A 22,986-nucleotide genomic window follows, 5' to 3' on the forward strand; every position below is an offset into this window, starting at 1 on the left:
TTTGGCCTTCGGAAATGTTATTTTAATGGTGTGAATTAGACTATGTTGGGGGAAGATAGACTATGATGTTGCACCATAGTTTATGTAGTTAATGGGAAACACTGCAAAGATCCAAAGATAAAGTTAAAAATCCTAGCTATTCAACCGTTGACCAGTTGAGGCAGTAAAAGGCTTCAAGCAGCATTGCTCTTTTTTCATATCAGAGGGATGTGTTTTTTTTGCACAGCAATGAAACAAAATGTAAACAGTGTTTCAGACTATTGTCCATACATTTTGTATCGGTGTTAAAAGTTACTCCAATCATTATAGTTTAACCACAAATTGCCGCCAGGCCACGCTGCTACATTTATCTAAAATGCAACAAGTCTCTGGAATAGTAGCAGGAGTTTTCTTGAGTAAGGAGCAACATATGCATCTGTCAGTGTCTTCCTGTATGTAAATAATTGGTGATGAAAAGAAAACACCTTGGTCAAGGATTGCTATAACAGAATTCTGTCATAACAGAAGGGGTCAGTAAATACATTTGTGTCAAATTCAGTGTATAACATTGAAAAGAAACCTAATAACAGAGGTGAATCATTTTGGAATTACTGTGCTTTGTTATATGGTCTGATTTGATTTTTTCCTCTCAAGTGCTGCTCATTTTTTTAAAGAAAGTTAACCAACTGAAAACTTAGGTTAATGTAAGCAACCTAATTCCCTTATCCTACCTCAAAAGTTACTTAACAACTTTGTAGATATTGTCCTTGATATCAAATGTAATAATAACTGATATTGTAGTTTCATTTTAAGGCCAGCCACACACTAGACGATTTTTTAATCTGAAACGATGTTATAACCGTGAGAGACCACAGACTTCAGGACAATTTCCAAAGATTTTTCATCTTTAATCCTCTGAACGCACACACTAGACGACTCAGCCAGTCTGTCAGATCACTGGAGACCACACACCTTGCGTGATCATGTGACTTCGGAAAACAAAACAAAACAAAACACGGATGTTTGTCGATACCGTCTTGCTGTCTCAACAATCATAAAACAGGGGAAAGACGCAGGATGAAATCCTGGCTGTAATTAAGATACAGTTGTACAGTTGTGTGTATGGTTGTGAGCGGGGAAAGTATGTATGCTTCGTCTGGTGATGCTACCCAGTGTGCTCGATCTCATTGGTTGTTGTGGGTACTCCGTCAGCGGCACTACGACCTAGAATTGTAAATATCAAACATGTTTGATATATATGATTCCGGGTATGGGAGACGACGATGCGATTTGGAGCAGTAAATGAATCGTGTTGACGCCACACACATGCAGACTACTCAGACAAATAATCGCTTGCGATGAGGCTCCAGTCGGTATACGCCCCCACGATCATCGGGGGAGTCAAATCTTGGCTAAAATCGGGCTTAAAATCTTGTAGTGTGTGGCCGGCCTGAGTGTGAATAAATACATGTAACCTTGCATTTTATTTCAGCACAACTATGTAAAAGCTCATGTTGTCTATGTAAACATGGCAGAGTTTTGTGGGGAGCAGTGCTGGAGAAGGTGCTTATGGATCAACAGTCGGTGCATCCCTTTTGTTCTAGATTTTGATCTGTCTCAGTGACTGCAAACACATCTGTACAGCACTGTAAAAAAAAAAAAAGGCATGTCTAAGTGAGGGGCTAAGGAAATTGTATGTAAATATTTATAAAAGTCAACTTTTAAAAAAGTTGTTTTTTGCCTTTAATCTCATCTTGTTTGCCATTGAGAAAGTTGTTAGATCTACCAGTTCATTCATTATGTTAAAATGAAAGATAACAGCTGCTTTGGCTCAGAAATTCTCAGAGGTTCAATGTTGATTTCCTTGCAGTTTTGTGTTGGCTGTGCTTAAAAAACACTGACTGAAACTTTAATTAGTAACTTGGATAAAAATGTTTATTCAGATTGAATCATGTGCTGGTGGTACAGTGGGTGTGGGCAGCTTAAAGGCCTGCCAGAGACTTGTTTCAGTGGAAAGACAACAAAAATATTTTCTACTTCTTCAAGTCACAGCCTTGACCTCATTGAGAGCTCAATGTCCAAGAGAGTTGATCTAAATAGATGAGTTAGTCTCTTAATAGTGTGATTCAGAGCTGTGGAAATGGTTGATGTTTTGAACATTTTAGCATATGCTTTGTAGAAGTCAGTTAAAAAAGTTTACCACCCTCATTTGGTGTTTTTGTTTTCATCTGAAGTATTTACCATGTTAGAAACACCGACACACTTTAAATTTGTTTTGGTTCAGTGAGCTTCTTTGCTTCTTCCCTGAGGTAAACATAATACAGTAAAACATTAATGATCAACTTCCTCGACCTCTTGCTTCCCTCCGCCTTGGGCACCATTGCGAAATCCATGTCTGAGATCCGTGCTAAGTTTAGCTCGAGTCACAGGCGGTGAAAACACGGCAGGACCACAAAGACCGGAGCTCACTTCTGTCTGGTTAATGGCAGGGGTGAGGCTGAGGCCAAAATGTTTAATATGACATTTTCCTCTTCTCTTTTGGCTCTTTTTACACATTCTCTTATTGCTACCACACTCAAAACAAACCCTTGAATGGTTTCATTGGTCAGGAAATGCTCCTTGTTCTTCTGAAGAGATGTTTCAATGTAGGTCAATAGAAAAAAGCATTTTCCTTCTCCTGTTTGCTCTCTCCTCTATTTCCCTCTTTGGCTTCTCCTCTCTTTCTATGAAAAAATACACAAACACATTTTTCTCTTTTACTGCATTTTGTTTTCACCCAGCTGTGCTTTCCTGTCTAGCTGACCACTGTCTCCAGTGTGTGTTTCATACATTCACTGCCTCTTACCCATCTATAATTCACACAGGACGAAACGGTTCTCTCTTTTATCATAAACAGACTGAACCTTCAGTAGGTCAACTAGCCTATAGAACTAACATCTACTCATGACTGTATCTATTGTAGGGCTGGTCACAGGTCTGTTGTTATGAGGCCATGTTGTTCTTATTTCATATGTGACCTGATCATTGTCAACGAAATTGTAACTGAGAATAATAGATGGTGTATTGAAAGTAGTGAAAAGATGATCAGCATTATTAACCAATGCTTGTGTGTGTTTTCTGTGTGTGTGTTTTTTCAATCTCCTCTCTGTGTTTGCTGCTACTAACCCTGGATTGGATTGGCTGGACTGGACTTGCTTCTTCATCTGGTCTGGTGTGGTTGTGCTCCCCTGTGGTTTGCCTTGCACTATGCACCTCTGCCCTTTTGGTGTTCGGCAGGCATCGGTAAACTGTCCACTGCCGATGGTAAAGCTTTTGCAGACCCCGAGGTGCTCCGAAGACTGACGTCATCTGTGAGTTGCGCCCTGGACGAAGCCGCCGCAGCTCTGACCCGCATGAGAGCTGAAAACACACTTAACGCCGGCCAAGCCGACAAGTATGTATCACATCCACAGTGCCACATGTAGTTTACACTGATCCTTAGTAAAACGATTCTATTTTAAATGTAATCTAAAGTACGCATACAGTATATTTGCATGCATGTGTGTGTTTGCTACTTGGAAGTGATGCAAGGCGTGTTTGTGTTGACCTGTCACAGTGGCAGTAATTGTAGCAGTCTGGTTATTTTCAGCCGTAGTTTAGCAGAGGCGTGCTCGGATGGGGATGTCAACGCTGTACGCAAGCTGTTGGATGAGGGACGGAGCGTCAACGAACACACAGAGGAGGGAGAGAGCCTGCTGTGTCTGGCCTGCTCAGCCGGCTACTACGAACTTGCACAGGTTTGTTAAAGAAATTGCTAAGTAGGCTTTCATTTTGTATTGTGATTGTAAGGGACAGGGATTGTTATTTTTGGTTGATAATGATATTCTGATCAATCAGTTTTTAGCAGTACTTCTAACTAGGGTTGTGAGGTGTCATGGTTAATCGTGGTTTAAAAAGTCATGGTTAATTAATCCTAAAGACTTCACAACACCTTGTGTTTCTCTTCTCACACCCAGTAAGCAGGGAGGAGCGCTATTTTTGTGCTAAAAACAATGTGACCCCAGCTGTGGTGTTTCAGCAGCCCAGCTTCCTGTTAGGTTATCAGACAATGATTTCAACAGGTGTGTCTCAAAAAATTAGAATATCATGAAAAGTTCATTTTTTCCTGTGATTTAATTCAGTAAGTTAAACTTCCATTTATTTAGATACATCTCATACATAGTGAAATAGTAAAAGACTTTTTTTGTTTTAATGTTGATGAGTACGGCTTACAGCTCACAAAAATGAAAAAAATCCACCATCTGAAACTATTGGAATACCCAGGATTTATAATCCAGAAATGTTGACCTTGACAGAAATAGCGTGTTTACCATAGATTTAACTAAGCCTTAGCAGCAGAACCAGTGAGTTGATGCAGCTACAGCATTTACAGCTTCTTCTCTGACCTCATTTCACACCACATCTAGCTTCTTAAAAGTTGCGTTACAGCACACCGTTAAACACTTGTTAAATGATTGTAAAGCAGATACCATACAAATTGCTGCAGGGTTTGGCTCAAGACAAACCAAGTCGATCCGGTGCAGCATGCAGAGCATGTTAAAGCCCCAGACAGGTCGACATAGACACTCTTTAAAACAAGCACACTCGCTGTGTGGCTGTTACTACTGACATCAAACTTAAAGAGAAAGAACACACATTTATCTGTTTACTATGCTAAATGTTAGTTACCTGGCTGCTTATGATGCTAGAGCAGAACATGCTGATGGCTGGATTCATTCAGACTGAACTGTTGTCTGTCACATATCATTTGGCTAAGCTACAGGTAGCATCATTTATGCTTCCTATGTGCACTACAGCACAGCGCATTGACCAATATTGTTTTTTTTTCAGGGTCAGTATCGATACCGATTGTTAGTATTGCATAACCGATATTTGGAACTGATATGCATTTGTTATGACAAACAGAATCAACCTAATGTGGCAAAAGTAAAACTGTATATAAAAAATTAAGGAAAAAAAAAAAATTCTGGCTCTGTCACCATGAGAAACGGCAACGAGCGGCACTGTAGCAGCAGGAAATAAGAAGTGATACCACTCACTTCCCGCCTCACTGTTGATTGGCTGATGCCTGTGTGACATCAAGGCGGTCAGATAGTGTTGCAGGTAGGACATTAGGTGAGACTGTAGTACATGAAAACAAAAACAGTTGAAGACACACCCTACGGTAAGGCTAAAGTAGCTAATCCTGGCATTAAAATCCATGATTATTGCATCCCTTCTTTTATTGATACCTATCTGTTTTTTAGTGGAAAGAAAAATCAACGACACGTTTTTACTGGAAGTGGTATCAGCATTATTATATTTCATGCTGAGAATGAAGATGTACTTTGTGATTATGTTTGCCCTTTCGAAAAAAAACTGATGTATGTTTTTGCACCAGTGATTTGATGTCGTGTCACAGAACCCACAACTCGATAGCAGTATTTATGAGTTAAAGGTTGTTGATTTAGGGGAAAAATGCAGGACAGAGTCCTTTTAGAACTGAGTTTTGATCACTGAAGTTTCTCCAAACTAAAAATGATTACACAGGATTTTTTATCATTGTGTAAAAGCCTCCACATTTATTTTTAATCTACATTATCAGGTTTTGTTGGCCATGCACGCTAATGTAGAGGACCGGGGCATCAAGGGGGACATAACGCCACTCATGGCTGCTGCCAGCGGAGGTTATGTAGACATCGTCAAACTGCTTCTAGTCCACGGAGCAGATGTCAACGCACAATCCTCCACAGGTAAAACCACGTCTTTTAATGACACTCATTACTTAATTGTTCGTCTCCATGCAGTGCAGTCAGATTGATTGCTCTTGTCTCTTTCAGGTAACACAGCTCTGACGTATGCATGTGCCGGTGGCTTCGTGGATGTGGTGAAGGTGCTGCTGAAAGAGGGTGCTAACATTGAGGACCACAATGAGAACGGACACACACCTCTAATGGAGGCGGCCAGTGCTGGCCATGTAGAAGTAGCCAGGGTACTTTTGGAGTATGGCGCCGGAATTAACACACACTCCAACGAGTTTAAGGAGAGCGCTCTCACACTAGCTTGCTACAAAGGTCAGAACCCAAATGCTGTGTCTGTCATTCTGTAGATTTTTCTTTTATTGACATGCTTCAAAAATAAAAGTTTAGGGAGCTGATTTTTTGCTTGTTCCCTGCAGGTCACTTGGATATGGTGCGGTTTCTGTTGGAGGCTGGAGCAGATCAGGAACATAAAACAGATGAGATGCACACAGCACTGATGGAAGCATGCATGGTGAGCATCTGACCCAAACCTCAATATTTTCTCACTGCCACTTAAACATTGTACACACTTGTACATTTCTCTGTCAAATAATGTAGTTTGAGAGAACTCAGTTGAAGATGAAGGTTTGGGTTTTTCAGTAACAGTTTCTCAACATATTTCTAAAACCCAAATAATTTTGAAAGAGTTTAGTTGGCTTTTTTAAACTTTGTCTTGATTTTTTTTTAATAGATTGATTAACATGAGAAAAACATTGATTCAAAGTAATGGGGATTAGAGTTAAGTTAATACTTTGTGGCATCCTGTTTCTATAGTAACCTGTGATGAACCCAGATATTTATTGAGGTGCTTATCTCTACATTCTCTGTGTGTCTCGCTGTCCCAGGATGGCCATGTGGAGGTGGCACGGCTGCTGTTGGACAGCGGTGCGCAGGTCAACATGCCAGCAGATTCCTTTGAGTCGCCCCTTACCCTCGCAGCCTGTGGAGGACACGTGGAGCTGGCAGCCTTGCTCATAGAGAGAGGAGCCAACTTGGAGGAGGTGTGTAAAGAGACAGTCACAGAAACACCAAGATAAGGCAGAACATTGAATACAGGAGAATGCAGTTTCCTGTTAAATGTTAAGTTTGATCATAGATTTTAAAATGCTTTCAGAATAAGGATTTAATTTGTTTTTCAAATTTATTTGACATTTATCCAAACAAACTTATTAGATTCTTAATTTAAAAAAATGCAACATAGAAAAAAAGCTAGTAAATGTAATTGATTTAGCCAAATTTCATTGCTGTTAATCAAAGTCTTGGGGGATCGCTGGCAATCCCAAGTGATAGAGCATGCCTAGAGCATGCATAGATGGATCTCTATGGGGTAAATTGTGACTGGAGGATGACCTTTTTGCGAATCTGCAGACAGCTCCTGCTGAGTATGTCTCTTCCTGAACATTTTTAATGAAGATGCAAACAGTGGTGTTTATTCAGAGCTTTGATGCTAAAAATCCACATTGCTAAATCAGTGATAAGGACTTTTTATTTTTTACGACAAAAACTTGGCGGTCTTGCTATCCATCCTCCTTTTTGACAGTGGAAGTAAAAATCAGCAACTTCCTGTTGGCAGATCACGATGCTCTAATTTTCTCTTATGTTGTTTCTTTGGCGGTAGCTACCAATCAGGGCCTAACATGGGATTCATGTGCATTTTACGTACTGGAATACCAAATGAACACAAATGTGATTTGGTTCTGTGGAGATAAATAATAGTGATATTTTCTGTTGTGTGTTTATTAGAAAGCTGCCATTTTTTCTCCTGATAAACAACATCTTTTGGAACTAAATGCAGATGTGAAAAGGCTTGTTTATCATTGATCTGGGGGAAATATGTATGAAGTTCTATGAGATTCATTTTCCATTGTGTGATTTATTTGGTCTGTCTGGCCATCTTACTTTTGATACATGCGTCTAATGTCTTTGCAGCACACAAATTCTGAAAGTTTAGTTTGTCCTGGAAAAACAGATGCCTGTAACTTGATTGTGCTTAAGAGGGTTGAGTTTCTACAGGCATTTTTGCATAAAAATATAGGTGGAACAAAAATACTAAAAACCAGCTTGGGGTTATATTGTGTCAAAAAAGACCTCACTCAGACTGCCATAAAGAAGCAGGATTTAGGAAGGGATATTAGCCAAAATGTCGCTGTTTCAAGTTTTTGTGTTTTTTGTTCCATAACCACAAATTTTATCTTAAGATGTTGACAAATGAGTCTACCAGCCGGTATTTCATTTTGCATCATCAGTGACAGTACAGATATACAAAAGAGCAGCTCAGCTGTCCACCACTGAGCTGTCAGCAGTGACTCATATTTCACCTTTCTGTTTTCTTATCCACTGATTTTTCTGTTTGTGTCCAGGTCAATGACGAGGGCTACACCCCTCTGATGGAAGCAGCTAGAGAAGGCCATGAGGAGATGGTAGCACTTCTGTTGGCTCAAGGTAAGATAAAGCTCTGATCTTACATCTGGGATAGGGAAACTTGATGTTAGATGCCATTTAAGTGAACAGTGCAGCCTTGTTTAGTTTTGTTTGGCCGTGATCATCCCTCTGTCTTTGTGTTTGTTTGTTTTTATAGTTGAAATAAGACAACCAAGGGAGTAAGCAGTGAAATGATGTTGGCATGAGTTTTCTTTAAAGCATGCACTATTTGGACTTTATGATAACAAATGAGTCCCAAACTGTTCTGTTGTCAAGGTGCTAACATCAACGCTCAGACAGAGGAGACCCAGGAGACGGCTTTGACTCTAGCGTGCTGCGGAGGCTTCCTAGAAGTGGCGGACTTTCTCATTAAGGCGGGCGCCGACATTGAGCTGGGATGCTCTACACCTCTAATGGAGGCTGCACAGGAGGGCCATCTGGAGCTGGTCAAATATCTGCTAGCTGCAGGTGAGCAGAAGGAAAGAAATCCCCAGTCTGATGTAGCTGTTCATAATAAACCCTGTGCTTTTATTCTGAATACTTTTTTTGTCCTTTTCAGGGGCAAACGTTCATGCCACAACTGCAACAGGAGACACAGCGCTAACGTATGCGTGTGAGAATGGACACACTGATGTGGCCGATGTGCTGCTGCAGGCTGGAGCCAACCTGGTACTCCAAATCCTCCTTTCACTCCTTTGTTTTATCACAATCATGACAGCAATCCCATAAGAGATGTTTATAGTCTTTCTTGTGCAAATGTTATTAAATAACATCAAACCTGTTAGCATCTATGGAAACACTGAAGCAATTATTATAGTGTCGGCATCTTTGGATGTACACATCTACTATAGTAAGCTACTGTTACCCAACACCTCTTCCCCTTTGTTTTCCAGGAACACGAGTCTGAAGGAGGGCGGACGCCCTTAATGAAGGCAGCAAGGGCAGGACATCTCTGTACAGTGCAGTTCCTTATCAGCAAAGGTGTGTTTTTAACCAAATGTTCACATTTACCAAGCTAAATGGGAAAAAAAATGTTATTAATTTTGCATGAATCTGCTGAAAAGTTCCATGTTTGAAAATATAAACATGTCACAAATACTGTAAGAGAGAACTATGTGAATTACCTCTCTAGTTTAGGCTAAGGCAGTTTTGGAAGAATATAACAGGTTAAAAGATGATAACATAAGTATGTATTGAAATTAGAAGCTAATGTATTTGAAAATGAGGTTTTATTGATCTAAACTCTTTGACTGGATTAAGCTTCAAGCAGGGAGGACTTCAGCTCATGAACTAATCAGTGAAGCACTTTTCTTCTCTATCTTTATTGATAGATGAAATATGATTTATCCTTAATTATATATTGTTGGGGGCTAAGGAAAGCCTGTCTCTATGAATTTAATAATAAGGCTTTTATCTCATAATTAGTGAGTTACTGATTTCACATTTCTTCTCTTGTCTAGGTGCGAATGTGAACAGAGCTACTGCCAACAATGATCACACAGTAGTGTCTCTGGCCTGTGCTGGAGGACATCTGGCTGTGGTGGAGCTGCTGCTGGCACATGGGGCGGATCCCACACACAGACTCAAAGTAACGTGGACACTAGACTTAGATAAGACCAATAAGAACATTACTGCGAGTTCATATGCAAGTAATGCCAACATCATTGAAATCATGTTTGTTTTCTCTTTGTAGGATGGTTCAACTATGTTGATAGAAGCTGCTAAGGGTGGCCACACCAATGTGGTTTCCTACCTGTTGGACTATCCCAACAACATCCTGTCTGTCCCAGCCCCTGACCTCTCCCAGCTCACTCCCCCTTCGCAAGATGCCTCTCAGGTAAAGGTGACAATAAAAAGCTAGATAGACATAAATAGATTTTTACAGAGTGTCTGTTGAGTCTTAAAATACATTACGTTGATAAGTCTATTAAGGGAAAATAAAGGCTTTTAAAAAAGTATATGCAAGACTGTAATGTCTGAATTCATATTCTCCAATAATGCTGTAATTAGTTTTGCTGCTTTGATTCATATTTATTTTTAATCATCTGATGTTATTTAGAACTCCGCCAGATCTGCTAACAAGTCAAATGCATGCAATTAGTGATGTGTGTGTGTGTAAATGATGGATATATGCAGGTTATTTTGTGAAGTGGTTGAAAGGAAAAGGAGCCTCAGCTGAGCCCTGTACCTGAAACATTTCACAGGATTTTAGAAATAAAAAGCAGCTTTGTGGTTAATCTTGTGACAAGTTTGATACTAGCATAGACTATGCTAGTATTAGCACTGTTAGCATTCGTGGTGAAGCAGAAGGCAGCAGCTAGCTAGTTTGATGTTAAGTCTGGGAGCAATTTCAGATGACAATAAAAAGAGCACATTCAAACAATCTTGCCTCCTAAGGCAGTGGTTCCCATCCTTGGGTCCAGGCACCCCCTAGGGGGCGTCGCTAAAGATTTAATGTCAGATTTTCTGTGTACACCCTGTTTCAGTGCTAATGAAAATAACATGTCACCTGTTGGACCAGGTTCCTCGTGTCCCATTCCAAGCTCTCGCCATGGTAGTGCCCCCTCAAGAGCCCGACCGAGCCCCATCAAACATCGCCACGCCCCCACCTGTCTCAAGTAAAGGTAATGAGCGCCACAAGTCCTTTCACCCGAAGAGATTTCTGACCAAATGGAACTGCAGACTTGATTGAACTTTCTTTGTTTATTTCCAGGCGTTTCCAAACAGAGACAGGCAGCCCTTCAGCCCGGTGTCCCCAGCTCAGTCGGCCGGGGGCCTGAAGCAGAACCTCTGCCGCCTTTCCACTTGTGCCAGCCTCTAGAGTGCATTGTGGAAGAGACAGAGGGTAAGCTAAACGAGTTGGGGCAGAGAATCAGCGCTATCGAGAAGGCTCAGCTTCAGTCGCTTGAGCTCATTCAGGGGGAGCCACTCACCAAAGACAAGATTGAGGAGCTGAAGAAAAGCAGAGAGGAGCAGGTATGATCCATTATCCAGTTAAATTCTGATTAAAATGAACAGAATTTATTAACTAACAGAACTAAACAAACAGATTAATGCTATAATATGATTCAGCATGTGAATCAGTAGCTAGCCTAACAAGCATGTGTTTGTTGTCCACAGGTGCAGAAGAAGAAGAAAATCTTGAAGGAGCTGCAGAAAGTTGAGCGCCAGCTGCAGCTGAAAACACAGCAACAGTTCACCAAAGAGTACATGGAGGCGAAGGGTTTAAAGGAGGAGCAGGAGGCTGGACAAAGCCAGGGTCCTGGTCCAGGGCCTGGAAGTACAGCGCCTGCTCCAGGACCCCTCCCCACCACGCCAGGTGCCCTTGCACACACCAGCTCGGACACGGATGAGGAGGCCAACAAAGATGGCGAGCAGAGGGAGCAGACGGGGGAAGACGGGGAGGAGGTCAGTAATTTTACTCTCATATTCCTGGGTTTGATTCTTCTAAGTTGTTTATAACTTTTCAACTTTTTTGTGTTAGGAGGAGGAAGACGATGATGAAGAGGAGGGTTCTGAGGAAGAGGCAGACGGAGAGGACGATTACCCCAAGCTTCCCCAGGTTGGTACAATCCTCTATAGAGATGGGCCACAGCCACCGCAGCAGCCTCCTCTGCCCCCGTCACCACAGGCACAACCCCAGCCCCCTCCCCCGCCTCTCCAGGCCGCCTTCGTCCCCATCCAACCCCTACCAGACTACAACCCCGCCGACTACCCAGGCAGCACCAGCCCAGAGCTGCAGAGGGTACTGGTGGGGCAGCAGATGCTGGGCCAACAGCAGCAGGGTCAACAGCTGGCTGGGTTAGGCCCAGGAATGATACCTCAGCAGGCTCCAGATGGGCTCATGGTAGCTACACCCGCACAGACGCTCACAGACACGCTGGACGACATCATGGCAGGCAAGTGTTACGTCTTTGACCTAAGATTGATGCCCTCTTCCTCTCTACTAAATCCTGGATGTACATACTCATCTAACTTGTCTTTTTGTCTCTTGCAGCTGTGAGCAGCCGTGTGCCCATGCTGAACACTACAACCTCACCCACACCCCTCTCCCAGCCACCCACACAGATGCCCCCAAACATCGCCTCGCCCCCTTCGGTTCTGCCCCTATACCCCTCGGTCGACATAGATGCACATGTAAGACGGGATACAAAACTGACAAACAATGAGATCATGACAATAAGAACTAGTATGCAGAAAGTCCTCCACCCTGTTTAAAGAAGTTGTTTTCCCCACAGACGGAGAGTAACCATGACACAGCGCTGACACTGGCGTGTGCAGGAGGACATGAGGAGCTGGTGTCTGTCCTCATCGCACGGGGAGCCAACATTGAGCATCGGGACAAAAAAGGTATTCAAGCAGGATAATAAAATGGAACAATGAAAAAGACTGATTTTGTTTTGTTTGTTTTTTTTACTGTTAAATTGATTAAAAACTAGAATGATTTGAATTGAAAATCCCCTCAAAAACTCACATTCCCCATTCACAGGTTTTACTCCTCTGATCCTGGCTGCCACTGCTGGCCATGTGGGAGTGGTGGAAGTTCTCCTGGACAAAGGAGGCGACATTGAGGCTCAGTCAGAGAGAACCAAAGACACGCCCCTCTCCCTGGCCTGCTCTGGGGGTCGCCAGGAGGTAAACGCATTATCTTTGACTTGACCATCACTAAAGCCACATTTCTGTTTTCCATAGCTTCAGTTGAGCTAAAACTGTCACTTTCTGTTAGGTTGTTGAACTGCTGCTGCTTCGGGGAGCCAATAAGGAACACCGCAATGTTTCCGACTACACGCCTCTTAGCCTTGCTGCTTCTGGAGGTTACGTCAACATCATCAAGATACTACTCAACGCTGGAGCTGAAATCAACTCCAGGTAACAAAAAACTTAGTCAGGTTTGTTTTCTTTTTGTTTGTGTGATCCCAATATCAAGCCCTATGTATGATTCTTATTGCTGTTTTGCAGAATTAGTAGTGAAGGTATTTTACTTTTGTAATTACTGCCCCAAACCTCAGCACAATGAAGCCTAGCGTTAGTTCATGCAGGACACGATAGTCATACCCCCAGCTATGATCGCCTGCCAGCTCCCACAGCAAATCATACGCCTTTCTCTAAACACAGTGATGTATTTAAATATGATGTACAGGACTTATCACAAAACCCTGCTTGCCTTAATGCTGATGCACCATGCTGCAGCAGCTGCTACTGCTGGCAGAGCTTAACCTCCTCCTCCCCAGCCTCCTCCTTATGGCATAAAGCTTGTTGCACTCTCATTCGAGTTCATGCAGCTACAGATTAATTTTTTTAAACAAATTTTGTTGTATTCAATACGCATTTTAACGAAAATGTATCTATCCACATGGGGGTTTCTAGCCATGCACTCCCTGGTAAGTCGAAGCATGCTGCTTGATTAAGTTAAGGAGCATCTTTTTAGCAGAGCTTTCTCCGCTAGGTAAAACTGTAGATCAATTTTGCATGAAAATGATCAAATACATGACGAGAGTGTTCCTGACTAAAGTAATATAAATATGGTCAAACTAGTGAACGGTAGAGAATGTGGAGTGATACAGGATCTCAAATCTATTTTGCTTTATTTAATATTTCAGTGCTTTTTTTAAACTTCACATTGTATGTTTGATATCTGACCCCTGTGAGACAAGTAAGTAAGACAAGTAATGTTCAAACATGTCGAACAAGGGTCACTGGTCTTCACAAACTGTTTCCTGTCATCTTGGTAACTCCAAACAGAGTAAAATGTGTTTCCTTTTATACCTACTTTTCTAGTGTATTAAATAATGTATCATGATTTATTGTATGTTCCTTGTGTACTGTTTGAAAGCAAATCAAATTTCGGCCATTTCATGAGATCAAGTCCTTCCTTAATTTCTGAATCCTTTTTTTTGTTTTTAAAGGTGAGTAAAGGCTTATCTTTATGTACAAAAACAGACCTATGCGTTTTGGTAATACAACAGTCACTGCCCAAATATTCACACACGTCTGTTATTTTGGGGTGGACAATAAAAGAGTTGAACTTTAGATAACCATAATTTTTAACAACTCACAATATTCAGTAATACTTAGAAAGTTTGAGAAAAGTTCTGCCATTTTTTTAAATGCTTTGCTGCTCTGGCTCAAATTGTTGCCTGTGTTGCTCAACACTGTCCCCACAGTTACTGGTTGTATTGCAGCATTTCATCTGTATCTGTAAGCTCTGTGAGAACATGCAGAAATATGGAAAAAGAATGTAAAGTACAGACAGAAAGTGTATATCTGTATAGATTTTGAATGCAGAGCATAGATGATCCTTAAGGTGTAAACACTTTGAAATTCAGCCTTTCTGAAAACATTTCTTTGTGTTTTCGCTGTAACCAAAAGTAAAAGCCTTGTGACTTCCTCGGTTTTAAATAAGTGATGAGAAAACTATCAGTCAACAACTTAAAAAAAGAATAAATCAACATTTGTAATCCTGATGAAAATTCATTTTCTGATAAAGACAGTGTTAGGGTGCTAGAATTACAGCAAATGATCATTTTTTAACAAAGGCAAATAATCTGTTATTCTTCCCTGTGCACAGAAACAGTCCTTTATTTTTGTGTGTTTCTAACCCATTTATTCACCAACTGTTTGTTTATTTGTGTCACCAGGACTGGCAGTAAGCTTGGAATCTCTCCTTTGATGCTGGCGGCCATGAATGGTCACGTTCCTGCAGTAAAGCTGTTGCTTGATATGGGCTCCGACATCAACGCCCAGATTGAAACCAACAGAAACACGGCTCTGACCCTGGCCTGCTTCCAGGGGCGGGCTGAGGTCGTCAGTCTGCTGCTGGATCGAAAGGCCAACGTAGAGCATCGTGCTAAGGTGAGAAGTCTGGATCACAGTCATCAGGGCACACAATTTACCATCTGCCACACCTCATTAAAATAACATTACACTGGCTAAGACTATAGAGCCTCTGGTGAACTAACTCAGTAACTTTTCATCTCTATCCTTCCAGACCGGTCTCACTCCTCTGATGGAGGCAGCTTCAGGAGGTTATGCAGAGGTGGGCCGAGTGCTGCTCGACAAAGGTGCTGATGTAAACGCTCCCCCTGTTCCCTCATCCCGAGACACTGCCCTCACTATCGCTGCAGACAAGGGCCACTACAAGTTCTGTGAGCTGCTTATCAACAGGTGAGTGCTTTTAGGCATTACTGAACAGATCATGTTGTCTTTATTTTCTGAGATAATTCTCAGCTACTTATGCTGTTCAATTAATGAGCTGTTTAAGGTACACAGTAGTAGTTTAATAATTGGAGCTGGTACAGGAACAGCATTTCTTATGTATTGTCCTACACTTTGACAAGACGCTGTTGCTTGAGTGATATAAATCTGGAGCCACTATTAAATTTAATCTGTTCCCTTTAAATGCATTTTAGCAGCTATACCTTTGTGTGATTTCGAACACTTTTCCCGTCTTTGCAGGGGTGCCCATATCGATGTACGAAACAAGAAAGGGAACACTCCTCTCTGGCTGGCAGCAAACGGTGGTCATTTTGATGTGGTCCAGCTCTTGGTGCATGCCAGTGCTGATGTGGATGCAGCCGATAACCGCAAGATCACCCCGCTCATGGCTGCTTTTCGCAAGGTGCAGAGCTGACTACATTTGGTGTTTCACACTACAGTTAGTCAAGTCTGTGGTTACTAACAGTGCTGTATACTGTTTTAGGGTCATGTGAAGGTGGTTCAGTATCTCGTGAAGGAAGTCAACCAGTTCCCATCAGACATTGAGTGCATGAGATATATTGCTACAATAGCTGACAAGGTAGGTGTTGATTATCGTTGAAGTTATTGTTCCGCAACATTAAATGAAACTGGCAAAACGGATACAAATGTTATCAGAGCTCTGACTCCAGTTGTTTTTTTTTCTCTTGCTGCAGGAGCTGTTGAAGAAGTGCCATCAGTGCATGGAGACCATCGTCAAAGCCAAAGACCAGCAGGCAGCCGAGGCTAACAAGAATGCTAGCATCCTTCTAAAGGAGCTAGACTTGGAGAAGGTAATGTCAGACCCTATCTCTTTACTTTGAACAGTAACTAAACCCTCAGACCACTTTTTCAGATGAAAACTAGTAGTACTATAAAATCAGTTAGGGTCCAAAGTATTTAAATTTCACATTTTGTGTTAAAAATATGAATAGCAGCTGCCCCCTACAGTTTGAAATCATCTACTGCAACTGAATTATTTTTAAAAATTCTACGGGCTGGTCTGGTGGTAGGTGACACCTGTTACCATCAATGTTTTCCTCCACTGTTAAAATAACTCGTAGCAGCCCACAGACAACATTTGTTCTCCACCATTCGGATACCATGCTTTGGGACTTGAGAGTTGTGGGTAATGTGATGCTTTTGCCTGAGAGCACAATAAACTGTTTTTTTGTTTTGTTTTGTTTTGTTTTGTTTTGTTCTTGGAAAGAAGGTCAGTAATATACAAGTGTCTTCTTCATGACTATACATCTTCATTTCCCCATTTATACTGTCTATAGGATTATGGGTAATGTTGTACTGTAGGCCAAGATCACAACAAAAAATGAGGTTTATTACATGAGAAATTGTCCTCTACATGACTATATATATCATTGTTTCACACTCAGGTAGCTCATGGTAAGTCTACCTTGAATAGTTATGGCATAATCCAAAGAGTTGCTTGGAATGAGTGATGCTGTGGCGAAAGAGGGACATCAGGATGGAGGGAATGGGCATGTTTAATTCCCCCTCCCTCCCAGCCTGTTCCATGATGTTCTAAAGGCTTTTTAAAAAATCCAGGGTTGAGGAACCTCTGCTCAAACTGTTTTTTTAATCTTCAGATATACTACATGAACATCAAAATATTGTAAAATAACTCTGTGTTGTGTTGTAACAGTCTCGGGAGGAGAGCAAGAAGCAGGCTTTGGCTGCTAAGCGGGAGAAACGTAAGGAGAAACGTAAGAAGAAGAAGGAGGAGCAGAAGAGGAAGCAGGAAGAAGAGGAGGGACAGAAAACAAAGGAGGACACGTCTGATATGCTTGAGAAGAAGGAGGATTCAGCAGAAGGTAATGTCATGAGACCACTCAGATGTCATTTCTAATTCTTCATTACTAGTGAGGTTATAATAACTTAATAATTATAATCATAAGAATAAAGACTTGATTTATGTAGCACTTTTAGAAACACTGGTTTAGAAAGTGCTGTGACAAATTTGCAAATGCAAACAATAGAACAAGCGTAGGAACACAACTGCAAAACCCAAACATCAGAAGAATCTGAGAAAATCAATTCAACAAAATTAACAAAAACAGAGAAAACCATCACGTAATGGTTTTGCATTTTTCATTAGTTTTTATGTTTATTTTGTCTTCATTTTTTGTTTTCAATTTTAGTTTAGTTTTTTTCCTCCTGTTTTTTTTAGTTTGTCTATTTTGTGAAAATGCTTAGTTTCAGTTTAGTTTATATTAGTTTTAGTTTAGTTTTTTATAATGTGGGATAATTGTCTTTAGAAGACTCAGAAGGGCCAATAAAAATAAACACCATATAATTTAAAGGGATATTTTAAAATGGATTACTCTTCACTCCTTATTTTTTTATTAAAACTTGATATTTTAATACAATTCAAGACCTAATAATTACCATTGTATGAAGTCTTGACCAATTAAACAGGCCATTTGACATTCTCCAGGCTTGGTTGGCTGGGGAAAGGCTGGCTATTAAAGGTTGAAGTAGATGAGATATGCTGTAGAAAATGTAAATGCATGGCATTCATTCATGTGTGTGATAGGATTGGGTGGTATTTATTTTTTAATACCGTCTTACTCTCCCCAGATTTTACCATGGTATACAGTATTACCACCAGGTGGTCGAATATCACATTATAGAGGCACTTGTCTGCGTGCACATGCAAGCACAGCGAGCAGAGCGCATGCCTCTACTGGTGTTTCATTAACTCCTTTATCAAAATGCTTCAGGTCTAAGTATATCATCGTTTATAAGGCAAGGTTTACAGGAGCACTGGAAGTGATTTATAGTTGAAGAATTGTTCTTACGCTTGAGTAAACTGAGCTCTTTTTCCGCTCTCTTCCCTCCCCTCCTCCCTGATTTAATATGAGAAATGATAATCAACTATTACCTTATAGTAAAGATGTCAAACTCAAGGCCCGGGGGCCAAATCCGGCCCATTGAACACTTAAATCCGGCCTGCAAGATGATCTCATAATTGTTATAACTGGCCCATCAGTATGAGGTCTGTAGATTTCCTCAAGTATAAAAATATAAAATTATCCTTGATGATTTAAGATATCCTTGTTAAAGGGATACTTCAACATTTTGGCAAATTCACCCATTGGTGATAATCTTCATTAAATAAGCTCTTGGAGCAGCTTCTTGTGTGCGGACTTATTTACCTGTTTTGCAAATTCGTCCATTGCCATAATTCCTATAGTCTTAGGAATAGGTTTGTTACCTTCAGTTGTTGGTGCAAGCTATTTTTAGATCGGCGCTGCCGAGTTCGGACCTGCTGTGCCAACTCAATGTAAGCAGACGGTATCCTGGCTTTCCCTCATCAAACTCATCAAATACACAATCCAACAACTCCACAACGCTCTCGTGGACAAGTTGTGACCTGTACATACACCATGCTATGAAATAATCATGGAATATTACGAGACGGAGATGTTTTAAAGCTAAATGCAAAGCCGGAACTACACTCCAGATATGGCTGCTGCACTGTGTCGCTCCACCCAGTGGTTTACTCAAGAAATAGTTCAGAGCATTTGCTTCATGGGCCATAATGTTACGTAATTATACGTTATTATTTCATAGCATGGTGAATGTGCAGGTCACAACTTGTCCACGAGAGCGTTTTGGAGTTGTTGGATTGTGTATTTGATGAGTTTGATGAGGGAAAGCTGAAAAACTGTATGCTTATATTGAGTTGGCACAGCAGGTCCGAACTTGGCAGCGCCGATCCAAAAACAGCTTACACCAACAATTAAAGGTAACGAACCTATTACTAAGACTATAGGAATTATGGCAATGGACTAATTTGCTAAAATGTTAAAGTATCCCTTTAAGTCATAAAATCTGAAAAAGTAAGGAGTAAAACAATAGATAAGAAGTACTCAAACTTTGGATTTTGACTTTTTAATTTCGTACTTTGAGCTTACCAACTCATAGTTTTGACTTCTCATATAATATTTTGAGCTTTAAGATTCATAATTCTAAATTTTAAGTCATATTTTGACCCTTTCAACCAATTGTTTTGTTTTTTATCTCATATTTTCAACTCCAAACCTTGACTTCATAATCCCATATTTTGACCTTTTAGACTCACATTTTAAAATTTTGAATTATATTTTGACTTCTAATTTAATGATGACAAATTTGATATAATATTTTAACATTTTAAACTGATGATCTTGACTTTCTTTCTAAAATATTCGCCTCTAAAGAAATATTGTTTTTCAATTTCAATTTCATGTTTTGACATTTTTCTACTAATACATTTACTTTTCTCAGATTTTTGGCCTTTAAACTTATCTTTCTAACTTTTTTAAATGTCAACATTATTTATCATCAGTGCAGAGTTTTTTTTTAATATTTAATTACTGGTGAAATGAGGTTGAGAGGTTATGGTTTAAAAGGTGACGCTGTTAGGCTCTCATGTTAGACCTGAATCCATAGTCCAGCCCTTGCTGTGATTGAGTTTGGCACCCCTGCCTTTTAGGATCTGGGAATGTGTGGTAATTTTCTGTGTACTTTTAAACAGATGAGGATAGGCCTTTATTGTAATTTATTTCTGCGTTGTTCTTCAGTGATGAGCTCTGTCCAGCTGTGGTTTCACTCCACAGGAAGCTTATAAAAATGTTACAGACTACTTAAGCGGCTAAAATAACCACCAAGCACCAAACGTTAATTAAATTTACATAAAAAGGGATAAAGATAAGTCTAAATGTTTTAAAAAACTTTGGTGGTTTTAATTGTGTCTGGCGTTGCTGCTGCAGGACACACATAGGATTACTAATAAACTTCATAATTTCTCATCTCTGATCTACACCAAGAAAGGAGAATTTAAGTGTTTTTAAACTCATGGTGTCTGGATCACATTACAGCCACTGGTGCATGTTTAATAGTTTGGCTTTAATAGTCTGACTAGAGAAGACCATATTACAGTGCCAGCTCTGTGCAACTGTGCTGTGGCATGCAAGAATATTTACGCTGGTATACAAATGCATCTCAGTGAACATGAATATCATCAAAAAGTTGATTTATTTCAGCAATTCAAAAAGTGAAACTCGCATATGATATAGATTCATTACACACAGACTGATATATTTCAAGTGTTTATTTCTTTTTATTTTGAAAACCCAAATTCAGTGTCTCAGAAAATTTGAATATTGTATTTGTCAAATCAGCAGTCTTCCCCATGATTGTGTAGGCTACTGATCCAGACTGAGAGGCCATTTAAAGGGACAGGAAAGCCTTTGCAGTTGTTCTGAGTTAATTAGCTGATCAGAGCGTGACACCATGTGTCCAATATTGAACTTTTTCACTATATTCTAATTTTCTGTGATACTGAATTTTGGGTTTTCAATAGCTGTAAACCATAATCATCAAAATTAAAAGAAATAAATGCTTGAAATATCAGTCTGTGTGTAATGAATGCATATAATGTTTGAGTTTTACATTTTGAATTGCTGAAATAAATCAACTTTTTGATGATATTCTAATTTGGTAAGTTGCACCTGTATACGCACGTGTTCGTCTTTTGCCATATTAGTCCGACATCATTAATGGGAGTTCTTTAATCACTTTTAAGCATCTTCACACACAGGCAGTGATGCTGCGGCTGGAAATGGACACATACTCTCAAGGCATTTGTTATAAAAGGGCGTTCATTAAACAATATATGACCATAATTAAAGCAATGCTGTGGCTGTTTTATAATACCTTGGGATATGATATTACTGTTTTACCGCCCATTCCTAGTGTACACACAAACTTAATGCCACTCTGTACAAGTCCATAAATCATCATTGTAGGTTCTTCCAAGTTTTTCAGTCTGTATATTTTTAAAAAAATATATAAATCCTTGTTAGTTTCAGTTAACTAAATTATTTGTACATTTGAAAAATGTAAAATTTATGTAGTTAATTTGAGTAATCTATAATAACCTTGTTTGTTAGTGTTTTTTAAAATGGTGTGTTTGAATTTGATCCATTTCCTCCTTTAGAATCAGAGGTTCCTATTGAGCCTCCCAGTGCAACCACCACCACGACCATCGGCATATCTGCAACCTCCACCACTTTCACTACAGCTTTTGGTAAAAAGCGAGCAAGTGTGGCCACTACCCCGAGCACCAACCGCAAGAACAAGAAGAATAAGACCAAGGACTCACCAAACGAACCCATCATATTACAAGATCCGCAGGTGAGCACTACCGTTCTATCTTGGTTTGGGCTTTGTAATTAAAGTAATCCAGGCTCAAATGACCTGTTTATGTGTGTATCCATTCTAGGTTGCACTAGCGCAGCACAAGGCTGACAAGAACAAGATCCATGGTGAGCCAAGGGGTGGGGGTGGGGGAGTGACAGGTGGAAACAGCGATTCTGACCCCTTGGATAGCACCGACTGTGCCAGTGAGAGCAGCAGCAGCGGAGGCAAGAGTCAGGAGCTCAACTACCTCCCTGACCTTACCTCCTCCGCCTCCTCCTCCTCCTCTTCTTCTTCCTCCTCCTCCTCCTCAGCCCCCTCCTCAGGAGCAGCCCAGTCCCAGGCCCTCCTCCGCGGCCCTGAGAAGAGACACTGTCCTCAGCTGCAGCCTGACAGCAAGATGGACAACAAGGTCACAGTCTCCATCTCCAAACCAACGCAAAAGTGAGTTTATGATGGAGCAGATCATATTTATCATCAACATGGCATGCAGCTTTTTTATGTGGGTAGCTGCTCTGCTCGGGGAGGAAGTATTGTTAAATTCCACTCACATTCTCACTTGAACAGCTAGCACAACTAGAAATGACAGTGTGTGTCTTCATTACTGTGATCCATATTGACCTTGAGCTTGACTTGTGGTATCGCAGAGCTCCGGACACGAGCGACTCCACCTCCAACTCCTTGCCCTCTCCATTCAAGACCATGGCTCTGCCTGTCACCTCACCCAACAATAAACTCAGCCTCACGAGCCCCAAGAGAGGCCAGAAAAGAGAAGAAGGTTGGAAGGAGGTGGTCAGAAGGTCAGTGGGTCATTTGAATTCCATTTGTTAATTTTGTATCTCTTGTGACTAAAATAAAAAATTTCAGACATAGCATTAAAAATTGTCACTTTCCTTTAAAGATCAAAGAAGCTATCGGTGCCAGCCTCTGTTGTGTCTCGGATCATGGGCCGAGGAGGCTGCAACATTACAGCCATCCAGGACGTGACTGGAGCTCATATTGACGTGGACAAACAGAAGGACAAGAATGGGGAGAGGATGATCACCATCAGGTAAAAACACCCTCTGGTGGACAGTAAAAGTCAGTGCAATCAGAGTAAAACCATCTGCTTGGATGCATTAAGCATGTAAGCCCCTTAAGGATGATGTCATTCCACTTTCACTGGCTTAGGCACAGGTGAAATTATGAGGAGTTTAATGTTTTATTCTCTCCCATTTTTTTGCCTCAAATATATATATATATATATGTATATGTCTGATTCAGCTAAATATAAATACCATATACATTAAAGTCCTTTTCACACATATACAAAAGCTAAAATTTTAGCCTGGAACCG

General features: G+C 40.6%; 1 protein-coding gene across 10 annotated transcripts in view; it reads left to right on the plus strand.

The window, feature by feature from the left end:
- ankhd1 (ankyrin repeat and KH domain containing 1) overlaps positions 1-22,986 on the plus strand; it is a 37,236-nt gene that overhangs the window by 7,846 nt on the left and 6,404 nt on the right. For 4 of the 10 annotated variants that reach the window (XM_041797778.1, XM_041797781.1, XM_041797779.1 and 1 more), the window contains exons 3-32: positions 3,256-3,412; positions 3,593-3,755; positions 5,603-5,750; positions 5,838-6,071; positions 6,176-6,270; positions 6,638-6,799; positions 8,159-8,240; positions 8,496-8,687; positions 8,779-8,888; positions 9,113-9,200; positions 9,680-9,807; positions 9,913-10,056; positions 10,741-10,843; positions 10,933-11,195; positions 11,340-11,627; positions 11,704-12,118; positions 12,217-12,356; positions 12,458-12,569; positions 12,709-12,854; positions 12,946-13,088; positions 14,858-15,071; positions 15,208-15,383; positions 15,675-15,837; positions 15,919-16,014; positions 16,130-16,246; positions 17,110-17,278; positions 21,451-21,647; positions 21,736-22,094; positions 22,298-22,450; positions 22,552-22,701. In XM_041797778.1, coding sequence (XP_041653712.1) covers positions 3,256-3,412; positions 3,593-3,755; positions 5,603-5,750; positions 5,838-6,071; positions 6,176-6,270; positions 6,638-6,799; positions 8,159-8,240; positions 8,496-8,687; positions 8,779-8,888; positions 9,113-9,200; positions 9,680-9,807; positions 9,913-10,056; positions 10,741-10,843; positions 10,933-11,195; positions 11,340-11,627; positions 11,704-12,118; positions 12,217-12,356; positions 12,458-12,569; positions 12,709-12,854; positions 12,946-13,088; positions 14,858-15,071; positions 15,208-15,383; positions 15,675-15,837; positions 15,919-16,014; positions 16,130-16,246; positions 17,110-17,278; positions 21,451-21,647; positions 21,736-22,094; positions 22,298-22,450; positions 22,552-22,701 — 5,107 coding nt within the window. The remainder of the gene's footprint in view (positions 1-3,255; positions 3,413-3,592; positions 3,756-5,602; positions 5,751-5,837; positions 6,072-6,175; positions 6,271-6,637; positions 6,800-8,158; positions 8,241-8,495; positions 8,688-8,778; positions 8,889-9,112; positions 9,201-9,679; positions 9,808-9,912; positions 10,057-10,740; positions 10,844-10,932; positions 11,196-11,339; positions 11,628-11,703; positions 12,119-12,216; positions 12,357-12,457; positions 12,570-12,708; positions 12,855-12,945; positions 13,089-14,857; positions 15,072-15,207; positions 15,384-15,674; positions 15,838-15,918; positions 16,015-16,129; positions 16,247-17,109; positions 17,279-21,450; positions 21,648-21,735; positions 22,095-22,297; positions 22,451-22,551; positions 22,702-22,986) is intronic. The other 6 variants (XM_041797784.1, XM_041797787.1, XM_041797780.1 and 3 more) reach the window with 5 other exon arrangements.

The sequence above is a fragment of the Cheilinus undulatus genome, linkage group 10, assembly GCF_018320785.1.
Source record: "Cheilinus undulatus linkage group 10, ASM1832078v1, whole genome shotgun sequence".
Taxonomy (NCBI): domain Eukaryota; kingdom Metazoa; phylum Chordata; class Actinopteri; order Labriformes; family Labridae; genus Cheilinus; species Cheilinus undulatus.